This window comes from Xenopus laevis, chromosome 5S (genome assembly GCF_017654675.1).
Source record: "Xenopus laevis strain J_2021 chromosome 5S, Xenopus_laevis_v10.1, whole genome shotgun sequence".
NCBI lineage: Eukaryota > Metazoa > Chordata > Amphibia > Anura > Pipidae > Xenopus > Xenopus laevis.
Window position 1 is genome coordinate 52,076,839 of NC_054380.1, and position 14,466 is coordinate 52,091,304.

The 14,466-nt window shown below is 38.7% G+C and overlaps 1 protein-coding gene across 5 annotated transcripts; it reads left to right on the plus strand.

Moving 5' to 3' along the window:
• The first annotated feature begins 4,883 nt into the window (after positions 1 to 4,883).
• Positions 4,884 to 12,235, plus strand: zbtb18.S (zinc finger and BTB domain containing 18 S homeolog). Of its 5 annotated transcripts, none has more exon segments than NM_001091450.1 (2): positions 4,884 to 5,090; positions 8,930 to 12,235. In NM_001091450.1, a coding segment is annotated over 1 exon segment (1,560 nt). In that variant the 5' UTR covers positions 4,884 to 5,090; positions 8,930 to 8,943; the 3' UTR covers positions 10,504 to 12,235.
• The last annotated feature ends 2,231 nt before the right edge of the window (positions 12,236 to 14,466 follow it).

Sequence of the window (14,466 nt, forward strand, 5' to 3'; positions counted from 1 at the left end):
CATACAATCTCTCAAGAGACTGAATCCTTGACAGGCAAGGTGGGCTCTCTTCTTTTCTCGCTTCAACTTTATCCTGACTTATCGCCCTGGCTCCAAGAATCAAAAAGCTGATGCTCTTTCCCGAAGCTTCTCCACGGCTGATCATTGTTCAGAAAGCCAAGAACCAATTGTTCCTCCTGTCAAGATTATTACATCTCTGTTTCCTCAATTTGTTGAACAAATCTTGGCTGGCCAGTTTTCTGCTCCTATTTCTACTCCTATTGGGATGGCATTTGTACCTTCTGAGCTTCGTGTGCCCATCCTACAACAGACTCATTGTTCCAGACAAGCTGGACATCCTGGTCCTGAAAAGACTCTTGAATTGCTACGACGTCTAGTTTGGTGGCCAACTATCCGTAAAGACGTTAAAGACTTTGTTGCTGCCTGTACCATTTGTGCCACTTCCAAGGCTAGCCATACTCGTCCTAGTGGGTTATTACAACCTTTACCTACCCCCTCTCGTCCATGGATTCACTTAGCAATGGACTTCATTGTTGAACTTCCACCTGCAAGAGGGAACACTGTGATCTGGGTTGTGATTGACTGCTTTATCAAGATGGCACATTTCCTCCCTTTACAAAAACTCCCCTCAGCAGTGGAATTATCCCAGCTTTTCATCCAATTTATTTTCCGTTTGCATGGCTTCCTGGCTGAGATAGTTTCTGACAGGGGATCTCAGTTCATAGCTAAGTTTTGGTGTTCCTTATGTAAAGACTTAGGTATCGCGCTCCAGTTTTCCTCGGCTTACCATCCCCAGACTAATGGAGCTGCCGAACGTGTTAACCAAGCATTAGAGCAATTCCTGAGAAATCATGTTTCCCTCTGTCAAGATGATTGGTCTGATCTCCTCCCGTGGGCGGAATTTGCTCATAACAATACCTGCCACATTTCCACTGGAAGGTCTCCTTTTATGACTGTGTATGGTCAACAGCCCCAGGCCTTTCCACAAGACTTTGTATTGTCTGATGTCCCTGCTGCAGATGACCACGCAGCCCATATGTCTGCTCTGCAACCAAATCGAATTTGGAGAAGAGTGCTCTTGTGCACAAGACTTCTGCTGATCGGAGACGCAAGCCCTCTCCTCCATACAAAGTTGGGGACAAGGTGTGGTTAATCCACGAGAAACATTCGTTTGAAAGTACCTTTTCCCAAGGTGGGTCCAAAGTTTGTTGGTGCATTCTCCATCACGGAAATCATCAATCCTGTGGCCATTAGACTTCAGCTTCCCCCTGAGATGCGAATTCCCAACGTGTTTCATGTTTCTCTGGTGAAACCAGCAATTTCCAATCGCTTCTCTGCTGATCAGTCTCCCCCTTCTGCTATGTCTGTGGATGGTCAACAAGAGTACAAGGTGGAAAAGATCATAGACTCCAGAATCTCCAGAGGTTCTCTTCAATTCCTTATTAGTTGGAAGGGCTTCGGTCCAGAGGAATGCTCTTGTTCATGCCCCTGGGTTGGTATGGGAGTTCTACAAACAGTTTCCCCAGAAGCCAAGACTTGGTGGTCCAGTGGCCCCCGTAGAGGAGGGGGTACTGTCAGGACTACCAGAAGCACCCGACGGCGCTGCTCAACTTCCCGTCGGTCACGATGAAAATCCAAGATGGCGACGCCCATGTTGAACACATGGGTGCAGCGTCGCTGCATGATGATGTCATCACTGTTGCCGGGATTTTGTCATAAAAGGGCGCCCTGGACACTGAAATCCTGCCCAATTATAGGTTTCTTGTGCTATAGAACCTGGTAGTGTTTTGCTTTTGCTATCCTGATCCTGATTCCTGCCTGAAACTCTGACTTTGAACCTGATCTGCCTGCCTCCTGAAACTTTCCCTGGACTTTGACTATTCTCTTGTTTAACCCCACGGATACCATGATCTTGGACTCTTGTTCCTGACTTCCTCCTTTGTCCGGACCACTCCCTTTGGGAGCCGCTAGGCCCCCTTACAGGGGGAAAGCCACTCTGCCTAACCAGGAACAGTGCACTGGCGGCTGGGCACATTTGGTGCCTGGCCCCCCAGAGGACTTCGAGGAAAGGCCCTCCACTGGAGACAGGGGGGAAAGCCACTCTGCCTAGCCAGGAACAGTGCCCTCATGCCTGGGCACATTTGGTGCCTGGCCCCCGGGGGACTTCCAGGAAAGGCCCTCCACTGGAGACAAGGGGGAAAGTCACTCTGCCTACCCAGGAACAGTGCACTCGTGCCTAGGAACATTTGGTGCCTGGTCCCCCGGGTGACTTCCAGGAAAATGCATCCGTTGGGGACAGGGGTGAAAGCCACTGTGCCTACTCAGGAACAGTGCACTCACACCTGGGCACATTTGGCACCTTGCCCCCTAGGGGACTTCCAGCATACCTCCCAACTGTCCCGTTTTTGGAGGGACAGTCCCTCTTTTGACAGCTCAACCTGCAGACCCTCATTTGTACTGGAAACAAAAACTGTAGTACTGTGTTAGCAAGTAGCAAAAATAACAAATAAAAAAACAAACAAATACAAAAAGTATTGTAAAAGTGATACCTATATTGGCTAACAATAAAAATACATTGCAAGTTTTTGGAGCACCAAGGCCCCTTCGTCGGGCAAAATACAAATGAAAGCTAGAAGTGCACAGCATGATCTAACAGTATATATGCTGTGCGTTTCTAGCTTTCATTTGTATTTTGCCTGACAAAGGGGCCTTGGTGCTCCGAAAGATTGCAATGTATTTTTATTGTTAGCCAATATAGGTATCACTTCTACAATACTTTTTGTATTTGTTTGTTTTTTATTTGTTATAATTTGTACTGGAAAGTCCCGTTTTTCTCTGCACTGAACAGTAAGAAAAAGAAACAGTTTCTAACTCAATTGGTTTTTGGCAGAGCAGGGCCGGAACTAGGGGTAGGCAGAGTAGGCATGTGCCTAGGGCGCAAAGCTGGGGGGGCGCCAGGCACGTACCTGCTCTGACGCCTACCCCATTGTCCGGTCCCGTCTCTCCCCGACTGGCACGTATACATTTTTGGAATTGCGCTTTTGCGCATGCGCGCCAGAGCGCACTTTTGCGCATGTGCACTCAGCCGGCACCGTACCCGGCCAGGTTGCCTAGGGCGCCTGGCTGGGATGGCCCGGCTCTGTGGCAGAGAGCCCAGCACAGCTACAGCTGCAGATAAGATACTTTTGTTACAATTTCCAGATAAGCAATAAAGTAAGAGTAACAATATAAGATAACAGGTCCCTTGGGAAAAATTACACTCACAGCTTAAAGGGCATTCACCTTCATTAGCAAAACTGTAATTGAAAAAAAAACACAGAAATATGTTCAAACTTTCATAACCTGCCAAATTTTGTAAAATGAACATAGTAATTAATGGGCGTGGTCAAAAAAAAACTTTGCCGCGCTACATGTCGCAACTTTTTGTCCGTCTTTCTATTTCCAAAATGTTGTGAGGTATGCTTCCAAGAAAGTGCATCTGCTGTGGACAAGGGGGCGTGCCTCTCTGCCTTCCCAAGGAACAGTGAACTAGTGTCCTGGCACCAGCTCCTGGAATTGTTGATGTATTTGAATATGCGAATTCATTCTCATCAAGACTTCCGGGATGTGGCATCGCTGTCCATCTCTGCATGGACAGCATTGCTGTGCCTGTTCCGGGGGTTGGGCCTGGCAGTGTCACATCCAGAAGAGACGGCAGTGTTTGGCAGTAAAAGGGTTAAAGGTTTTAATTTCAAAACATGCCCGGCCTTATTCCACAGTGAAGCACCAAAGTTTTTAATGTAACAATAAATATAAAATACAAAAAAGGGGGGGTTGTGGGATCACTCCTAAAGCTAAGTAAAAATGTATTAAAGTACAATGGAAGTGCTACTGACTTGGCCAATTAATCAGTGCACATTCCCTGGTCCCCTGTCTAAGTAATTCAGTATATATGCAAGTGCATGTGTTCACAAAGACATGGGTTTTTAGTTACAAAGTTATGATCATAAAGTTGATAAGCCACCATACCACATCAGTTAAACCTCACACAGTGGTCCCTAACTTGTTTACCACTGATCATAGTATAAAAGGTTGTGTACCCTCTGCACAGTAGCATTAATTGAAGTAAATGTCTTCTGAAACTTGGTATCTGTCTGAGGGTTTGATTCTTCCCTCGTAAGAGAGAGAGATTGCCCAAACCAACGCCCATTTTTTTAAAATAAAAATAATAGAAAAACAATATTAAAGGCAAAGTTAAGTTGTTTGTATAGGTGCACATTTGGAAAGTGTGTATGTATGTGTTTGGGTACAGATGTGAGTATTGGTAAGAATATAAGTGTGAGCAAAAGTAGATAAAAAGACAATCTAAATTAAGTGTACCAATAGGCCTAGTAAGTGTAAATAGGTGCAAATGTGTATTTTTTGTATTAAGAATAAATATATACTTTAACATCAGATCTGAAGGGTCACCCTTTTTTCTGTGATACTATAGCAAGAGGAGCACTGCACCTGAAGTAATTTTTGTTTCCCCAGCTCACCCGCGTGTAGGAATGACAAGAGGGTTTGTATTTGACACTTTACTGCCTAGCACAACTTATTACAGTTAAAATATTATCTACAAATACTGTTTAAAATTAGATTTATTTAAAAAAAAAGAAATGTTCATTTTCTTCTACTGCCTGCCAGGGAACGAATGCCATATGGCCTAACCCGTCTGCTCAGCACTAAATCGTTTTAAAGATGAGGAAAAAGAGCATGAGAGGCATCAGGCCGTGAAAGGGTTAAGCCACTCCCGGCCGTTACCATCTGCTTTCCAGCATTTCAACTGTTGCACTACCTCCAACCAGCCTTTATCACAGACAATTTAGCAACACCCAATCAAAGGGAAGGCTTCGAAGTGCAGTGTTCAGTCGCTGTCACGGGCTAGACTGCAACTGACGTCTTTCATTGTGCTAAACAACACACAAACACAAATTCGTTATGAAACAGCTACTGTGACGCTACAACTAAAAGTGTACGTTATCTGCCTTGCACCAATACCCTCGAGACTGAAATGTGGCAATCTACGAATGTCGCTACCACATAGTAACGGGAGTAACAACATGAATCCAGTAAGTAAAAAAGCACCCCGCGGTCTTAGCCATTATGTAAAACTATGAGATCGCCAGCCCCTTGCCTTCCCTGTCCCTGTCGCACGCACGTGTCCTCGCGCACGCGTACGTATCATGTTGCCCTCACAGACCCAGGTTTGCCGCCTGCCCCTACCCTTTCACAGCTATTCGTCAGTGCTCACTGCCTGGCTGACTTTAACCCATAGGAAGCACATTGGCCCCGTAGAGGGGAAGCGCATTGCGTGATGGCACAAACTGCGTGATAGTGAAGCATTGGGTCTGAATACGAAAAATGGAGGAGTATAGCTGTCGGCCCAGCGTCCGCTAGTCCAGCGGTGGCAAGAGTTCAACAGAGTGAGATACGCCAGCTGGGTAGAGGGAGGTCTATGGGTTGGCCGGGTGTTTTGATGGATGGAATACATCAGGTGTCGGGGAGGCTTAACTGCCGCCCCACTCCTCCCTGAAAGGAGGGCATGATGTGTACGGGAGGGGTGCCAGGAGTGTGTTTAAGAAAGTCGCTCTGAAGGAGGACCGGTTCTGCGGCAGCTGCCGCTTTTGGCAACCTCGGGCAACCACCTGCCGTGAGTCTTCCATATCGCTACGATTCACTTTTACTTTAGAAGTTAGCCTCTCCAATTCTGCATTTCTTAATCTTTAACTAATTTAAGGACTCCACATACAACCTCTGGGCCTGTCAGGCACTTGTCAGTTGTTCTACTAGCGAGCTGTTTGCCCTACAGTTGAGCTGCTGGGTGAAGGGGGTGGGTTTAGTATATGCTTGATGTCACCTGCTTCGTTATTACTGGAACGGTCAATTTGTGGAGCTTAGAAGGGGCCTCTCAACAAGTTTGTGATCAGAGGTCTTGTGTTTTAAACAGCGACCCTCCTGATATTTTAGAGCTTCAGCTACAAGTTTCAATAGGAAGTGGTTCTCCGGTTCAGCTAAAGTTACTGGGACGCTTGTTACCAGTTTCTACATTTATGCAGCTTACAAACTGTATTGGTAATTTCCATGATATCAATACACATTGCATTTGTTTCCTTACATACATTTTTTAACAAGGGTAATGATACAGTCTATATGAGAACATTTGTAGGTGGAAACAGGTGTGGATGCTACAACTTTTTAAGGGTAAAACATTCTGTTTCTAAACATACTTAATATATCTTACGTTGGGCCCATTTTTATGTCCGGTCTAGTGCATAACATAACCTTTAAAATAAAGGTTCAAAATTTTACACTTTTGATTCTTCAGCTATATGAAATACAACTTTAAAACAGAATGGATTTGCAGGGGGGAGACAGACACAGAGAGACAAGATGTGTATCATGCTTTTGTACTGCCCCTTTTGTTGTAATCTCTTCCTTTTAGATGAAGGGGATGGGGGTTCGCCCACCTTCCAGCTGTTATTTCCTTGTTTGCAGGGTTACAGATATACAACCTCATTCAGTGAAGTCTCTTTTGTTATTTGATATTTTGGTTTCTTTTGTTAAAAGAAAATAACACGAGACCGGTATTGTTGTCTAGGTTTTATATAATTAGCAATCCTTCTCCCTTAAACCTTGATCAGTAAGCAGTTGGTTTTTTTTTTAATATTGCATGTTTACATATGTAGATCAACTGCATGAGGTTGCAGGGATATTTCATCAGCTGTTTGTAAGATACATTTCTTGTGATTTGTGGCCTGGAATAGTGTGTGCACAGATTTGCCATGAGTCCTGACTTGGATATTACAATTTATTTTTGTAGCATTTGCCTTATTTGAAATGTAATAGCCAAAATATCTTGCATGCTAGGATTTTGTTTAAAATGTAGGTAAATGTCAGTATTTATGGGGGGAGGGGGGTTGGGTGGAAAGCATAACAAGTAAAAAAATATGTTCTCCATCCACTACATGAGTAGGTTGTCCAGCCTATGAGCAAACTTTTACAATTAACACAGTCCTTCATCAGATGTATGTTACATGTTTGAATTAACTGTACGTCTTAAAAGCAGGGTAGCGTAGGAGTGCACACCTTCTATACAAAACTGTCAGGGATAGTGTGAAGTTGTTAGACAATTCCATAATTATAATAGCCCATATGCTAAGTTTTTATGTGAAGAAAGTTTGAGAAAAGAAAACTTTGAAGCTTTTTGTTTATACTAACAGAAGAGAAAAGTTCTCCCAAGAAAAAGCTGGTGGCAGGAGTGTAGAGGAGTAGCATATGGCATTAAAAGGAGCACAGCTGGAGGTAGCATTTCCATCTGAACATGATGTCAGAGCAGCTGACAGCTTGCCATCCCTCAGCCTTTTATTCTAACACACAGACAGGGAGTTAGTGTGTGCCGAGCTGTGTTGGGAGAAGGTATCTCATTCCTCTCTAACATCATCTCCACTTTGCATCTGTTTCTGTTAATCTGTGTGTGTGTGGTTTTTTTTATTATCTGTGCTACTCTAAAAGACCTGAAGGCTGCACTACTCAGAGGGAAAGACTTAATCAGGTTTATGTATACAAAAGGTAGGACCTTTTAGAAGATGTAGTATTATAATTTTTTTTAAAGGGTACATAGTATTCAATCATTTCCAGCAGGCATGATATGCCCTCTTGGCCATATTTATTCAGAATATGGTTACAAAGTAACCTAGAACTGATATATTTATTTAAATGAGAGAAATAGTATTGTTTTGCACCACACAAATTGTATGCACAACCTAGTCATGAGACCAGAGCCCTACATATTTTATTGTTTGTACTTAGATTGTCTTTGCACTGACAATTTTTTTGAGCACCAAATGCCAAGGATTTTGATTTTGAATTTTAAAGCATGTTTTTGCTAATGTGGTTTTATTTCTTTTCTTTGAGTTTTTTTGTGTGAATTGTAATTACTTATATGCTTATTATTTATATGCTTCTATAGTTTGTTTTCAATTGTTTTGTTTCTAGAAGTATAAATATTGGTTTGGACTAGTTCATGCAAAGAAACTAATTTAGAACTTGTAGATTTGAGCTGCCTTGAATTGGCCAGACAGCTGTAATCGCACTCCTCTATTCTTAATCTCTTTATCTGGGCAGCAGCTGCCATATGGCCACCGTCAGCTGGATCAGATGTTTATAAGCTTCCTTCTTCGTCCCTCTGTCCTTTCAGCCTCCTAATTTGATCACAGCTACCTTGTGAGCTGCCCTCCAATCTTTATTTTTAGCCCTCTTAAGGATTAGGATTGATGCGGGTTATGGGGCACTTAAAGTGATTGTATTTGCAAATCTTCTGCATATTCTTTGTCATGTTTTGTAGAAATTTTTTCAAGGGCAGGATAAAGTAGTTTTGGAGAGCTCTACAGAAAATGTTTTCAAATGTGTTATTTAGAGCACATTCTGCTACCAAAAGTTTAGCAAAACAATTCTGTTTAATAAAGCATGTACATTTTTTTTGTGTTTTTATGTAGTTTTGAAATATTTAGGAAAACTTCAAATAAGTATAGATTTATGTAAATTGAATACAAATAGTATACATAATCTTGAACTATATTCACTCTGAATATTTTCTGTTTTTTTATGCATTAAATTGTAGTAAAATGCTCTCAAAGGTGTGAGATTACTTTCTTAACATTTCAGACCCTACAGCTAAATATTTAGACCTAAAGTTTGATTCACAGAATTTAAGTACTAGAACAGATATTATTGTTACAAAAACAACAGTATTATTTTTTTTATCAATATATTCCAATGTAATTAAATCAAATTTAGTTTAATTGGTTTACTTTTGTCTACTAATGATTATTGAAGCAACAATGTTATAGGTTAGATCAATGAGGTGTTTTTTTTTTTTTTTTTAAATCTATGTGTTTTTGTTTTATAGGTTATGAGGACAGTATGGAGTTTCCAGAACACAGCAGACACTTGCTACAGTGTTTGAGTGAGCAGAGGCATCAAGGTTTCCTTTGTGACTGCACTGTTCTTGTAGGAGATGCCCATTTTCGAGCACACAGAGCAGTCCTGGCTTCATGCAGCATGTATTTCCACCTCTTTTACAAGGATCAGTTAGACAAAAAAAACATTGTTTATTTGAATAGTGACATTGTTACAGCTCCAGCATTTGCTCTCCTGCTTGAATTCATGTATGAAGGGAAACTGCAGTTTAAAGATTTACCCATTGAGGATGTGCTTGCAGCTGCCAGCTATCTTCACATGTATGACATTGTGAAAGTCTGCAAAAAGAAGCTTAAAGAGAAAGCTACCACAGAGGCAGACAGTACTAAAAAGGAAGAAGACACGTTGAGTTGTTCAGACAAAATAGAGTGTCTTTCAGATGGTAGTAGTCACATGGCAGGTGATCTGCCAAGTGATGAAGATGATGTTGAAGAGGAAAAAATAAACAGTAAAACTGACTTAGCAACTGAATCTGGGAACATGTGGATACGTTTGTCCTCAGATTCTGCAAGCATTCCCCAGACTGGCGGAGAGGTTGATACGCACACAACAGCAGCTGGAAAAACAGCAGACAGCCCCTGCAGCTCGACAGGATCTTTGTCCCATAGGTCTGCCACCTCCATGGGAGACTCCACAGATGTGGACTGTGTGTTGGACCTCTCTGTGAAGTCCAGTCTTTCAGGAACTGAAACACTGAATAACTCATACCTCTCATCACAGGAGATCTTAAGAAATAGTTTAGTTCAGGTAAAAATTGAAAGAGAAGCTTCCTGTGAAGACAATGATATTCATACTAGTGAATATGATATTGAGCGGAACACTGTGAAGGAAAATGTAAGCTCTAATATTAGGGCACCATATGAGCCAGTTCATCTGGCGCCAATAAGGGAAGATTCAGTCTTACGGGAGTTAGATCACGATGACAAAGCAATCAATGATGATATGATAACTCCAGAGAATGAGAGGGTTCAGATGGAAGCAAATATAGACAACAGTTTGCTCCCTTATGTGCAGAACATACTAAGCCCTGCTGGGCAAATCTTTATGTGCCCTCTTTGCAACAAAGTTTTTCCCAGCCCGCATATCCTTCAAATTCATTTAAGCACACACTTTCGAGAACAGGAGGGTATTCGCAGCAAGCCTACCAATGATGTCCATGTTCCTACCTGCTCGTTGTGTGGTAAGACCTTTTCTTGCATGTACACTCTTAAGCGACACGAAAGGACTCATTCTGGAGAAAAGCCTTTTACTTGCACTCAGTGTGGAAAAAGCTTCCAGTACTCCCATAACCTGAGTCGGCATGCTGTTGTTCATACACGGGAAAAACCACATGCCTGTAAGTGGTGTGAAAGGAGGTTCACACAATCTGGAGACCTTTATAGGCACATTAGAAAATTTCATTGTGAATTAGTGAACTCTTTATCTGTTAAAAGTGAAACACTGGGTTTACCTGCTGTTAGAGACTGGACCTTAGAAGACAGCTCTCAAGAACTGTGGAAATAGTATATATATAATATATATGTGTGTGTGTGTGTGTGTGTGTGTGTGTGGGCTAAAAGAATTTAAATTTATTGTAACTAATATGTGAACCTGGATGTGTTTTAGAAAAAAAGAATAATAAAATACAAATTGTATTTTGCACGTGGCAGGTGTTTCGATTTTTACATTTCCTAAAACATGCCTTAGATTATTTTAGTTTTGCTTGTTTCATAATTCTTTAAAGGATTTCCCTCATGATGTTTTACTAGTTTCCTAATAACCTAATCAACTAAAAGAAACTGTAATGCTTTTAGATCTCTCTATCTTTAATGTGGTATATTCTCCCCTTTTAAACAAAGTAAAAAGGATTTGGTGATGTTTGCAGAATTTTTATTAATCCCTATATCATTAAACACATATTCTGTGTTAAGTGGGAGTTTGTTTGGGATTTTATATAGTAAAAAATGTCCAGAGAAGTGTTGAGCTTAATTTAAATAGTTTATATATCCTGTAATATATTTACATTAATGAGAGATTGGCAAACAATTTGTCAATAATACTCTTAAAGTCTTGAAAAGTAATTAACGCTACAGAAATGCATGAAGTTTTTTAGCACATTTTAATGCATTGTATATCTACAGTTTGTTAGATAAAACTAATTATTTAAAGTACACTGCTAAAATAACTAGTTATGAAGAAAAACAAATGCACTGTTTTAAATGTTTTTTTTTTGTATGCTTCTCCAAAATCTGATTTTTCACAGTAATTATTATTAAGCTATTATACAGGCTAAACTAAGACTTCTGATATATGCAACCGTAAATATACATGTTTACCTGCAGGCTAAAAACTTGCATGCATGTATTGTATGTTTTTATTGAAAGTCAAACCTTGGGATGTGTGGTACAAATAAGCATTTTGCCACCTATTTAAGAAAATAATTAAAAAATTACAGATGATCCATATATTCTTCTATTCTTATTTATTTATTTATTTTTTATTTAATATTTTCTTACTTTTTACATTAAGGATGGAAAAGGGACATTTTTAAAAAAAAAATATGACCAAGATGGCATATTGCCATGATTAGATCTGATGGGGAGAGTTATTCAAGCGGCAATTGCTAGTCGCTGAGAGTTGTGTGTTGGCCAACACAAAGGGGAAGCATTTTGCACAGTGTTTGTTCTCCTGTGTTGCACTTACAGAATGCCTGTGACAGTTACTTGCATATTTTGAATTTTTTATTTTAGTTAATCTCATTTCAGATGCCTTAAGTACTGTAAACATAGCTTAATGTTTTTTAATATTATAAGTGGGAGTAACTTTGTCTGCTGGAGTTTGTTATATTTGGTTTGAAAAATCGTGAGCTATCATAGATAAAACCAAACAAAAAAAAAACCTGTGAAAATGGATAATGGAGCATAGTTTAGTTACTTGAAGTTTTTGTAACAAGTTTTTTTATGTTGTAAAACATTTTAAAAATTTAGGAAAGACAATCAGTGACTGGATGAAATAAGATTTTTGTTAAACATTATTTTGAGTTTGCTTTAGTATTGCATTATTTTGTTGAAAAAACTTTATATATCTAGCTTTGACAATCATTGTATGTTTTATTTTCAAGAAATGTGTGTGTGGGGGGGTAAATTATAATGCTGTTTAGTTTTGTATTATTGGTGTGTGTGCGGTGAGTTTTTAAACTGTGTACAATTGCAATAAATTGTATGAACTTGAAAATAAAAAGTGTTATCCCACAGAATGTGCTTATGTCTGTATTTCAGTAAATGACTTTGAACTGTTTTATAGCTTTTTTGAATGACCATTTTCCTAATTAATACTCAGCTATTTATTTTTTTAGAATGTTACATTTCATAATGGTTGGTCTTTTCAGAATTCAACCCCTTTTACATAACATGGATGCAAAGCCACGTTTTAGCAGTCTACAACTTTGTATTGATACAGAATATATCAGCTGAAATGACAACTGCTTTTCTGTACGGTAATCTACTACTGATAATTTCTTCTATAAGCTCTTCATTAAAAAATAATTAAATACAGAGGGGTTTGGTATCAGCTGGCAAATTGTAGATTTTTGACTTCTGACTTCTGCCATCCCAATAAGCCTAAGAAATGAATGACATGTCTGAAGTTAATGAAACTAAAATTAAAGGATAGGTTTTTGTTTGTTAAAGTACAAAGACAGAGGAACTTGGCACTGCTCACTACAAGGTTGATATTTAACTTATAAATGTGTTTTTTTTATACATGTGTGAATAGCTATCTAATATCAAGTTATTTATTTTCATTTTTGTGTCTTGGCATCCAAATTGTAATCTTGTGAGCTCACAAATTTAGTATCATAATGCCTAGTATTTATTTTATATTTGACTGCTCCACTTGTGCGCTATAAATTTCTACTGTTAAGCTTTGTGTTTTCCACGTTTTTATCTATCACACTGTATCTTTTTTTTCCTTTACATAAGTGTATGCAAATTTGTGTGTGTGTGTATATATGTATATATATATATATATATATATATATATATATATATATATATATATATATATATTTTTTTTTTAATTATGTAAGCAATTCCTTGATTTTTTGTGTAACTACATAATAGCCCAGTATTATCATAAGCTATTTTCCTAGCTGCCACTAAGTGACATCCTTACCTGTTAATATAAATTGCTATTAACTGAAGTCATTTTAAAATATTTTATATCATATAAAGGAATAATCTTATGAATTTATTGGTATTTATTTCAAAGAATTCAATTTTACCGTTTTGGATTAATGCCAAATAGGAATCCATCTGTCTGATGGAATTTAACTATACCAATAGTTGTACAAATGAAAGCCTTCTACTTCAGTTCTGTAAAAGAAATATTGGTATTCCAATAAGCTCAAACTATTCTAGTCTAGTAGTTGGAGCTAGGCAGATCTCTTTCATTTTGATAAAGAAACTGTTAACCTATAAATGAACTGTACTTGGGGTTGGATCATTTTGCATGTGTTTGTGTGTGAAGTGTATTTGATATATCTATATCCTGTTTCTTAATAATGTTCCTGGAATTGGGCGCCCTTGCATCATCTTCCAACATGCAAGCATAATTATTTGCTGTAGCGCTTATGTTATATTAGCATGTCTAAGTATTATACGTGTGCTTATATTGTTATGGATAAACTGGTGAGTTGGATAATGTTTCAGAACTCATAAAGTAATGTATTTTGAAGTACTGTAATTATAAATGAGATAACCCCTGTAGACCTGAATAGATTTTTGTTGAAAGTGATTTGAAAACCAGAGCTTAATCTGACAAAACAAGTTTCTAGAAAAAAAGGGTAACATTAAAGATTTGATATTTACAGATTGATTTGTTTCAGCATTACAGATAAGGAATCTTATCTGGAAACCAATTATCAAATTTGAGAAAGGGTGTCTCTATTTTTTCCACATAATCCAATTTTTTTTTAAATGATTTAATTTTTTTCTATAGTAGAAAAGCAGTACCTTGTATTTGATCCAAACCAAGATATATTAATCTTTATTGGAAGCAAAACCAGCCTATTGGGTTTATTTAATGTTTACATGATTTTCTAGCAGAGTTACGGTATGAAGAATCCCATTACGGAAAGATCAATTTTTTCGGAAAACCCCAGGTCCCAATACCTGTACTTTTAACTGCTTCTGGTTGAACTACACCTATGAATTTATAATTTAACAGCAACTCTGTCTATTGTGTTATTTCTTTAAGAATTACTTTGTTCTCTGTGAACATATCCTCTTCATTTTTATATTTATAACACTCCATTTGACTATTCTGTTTAGAATCGATCATAGCAACATTTCTTAATGGTAGCTATTTTTCTATGTGCAAGCTTTAAATTTATTGAATATGGTTTGCTTCTAAATGATAGACTTTCCAAATTATATTCGCACTACGATTACCTAGTTTGTTAGCAAAATACTGCAGCTTCTTTAAAAT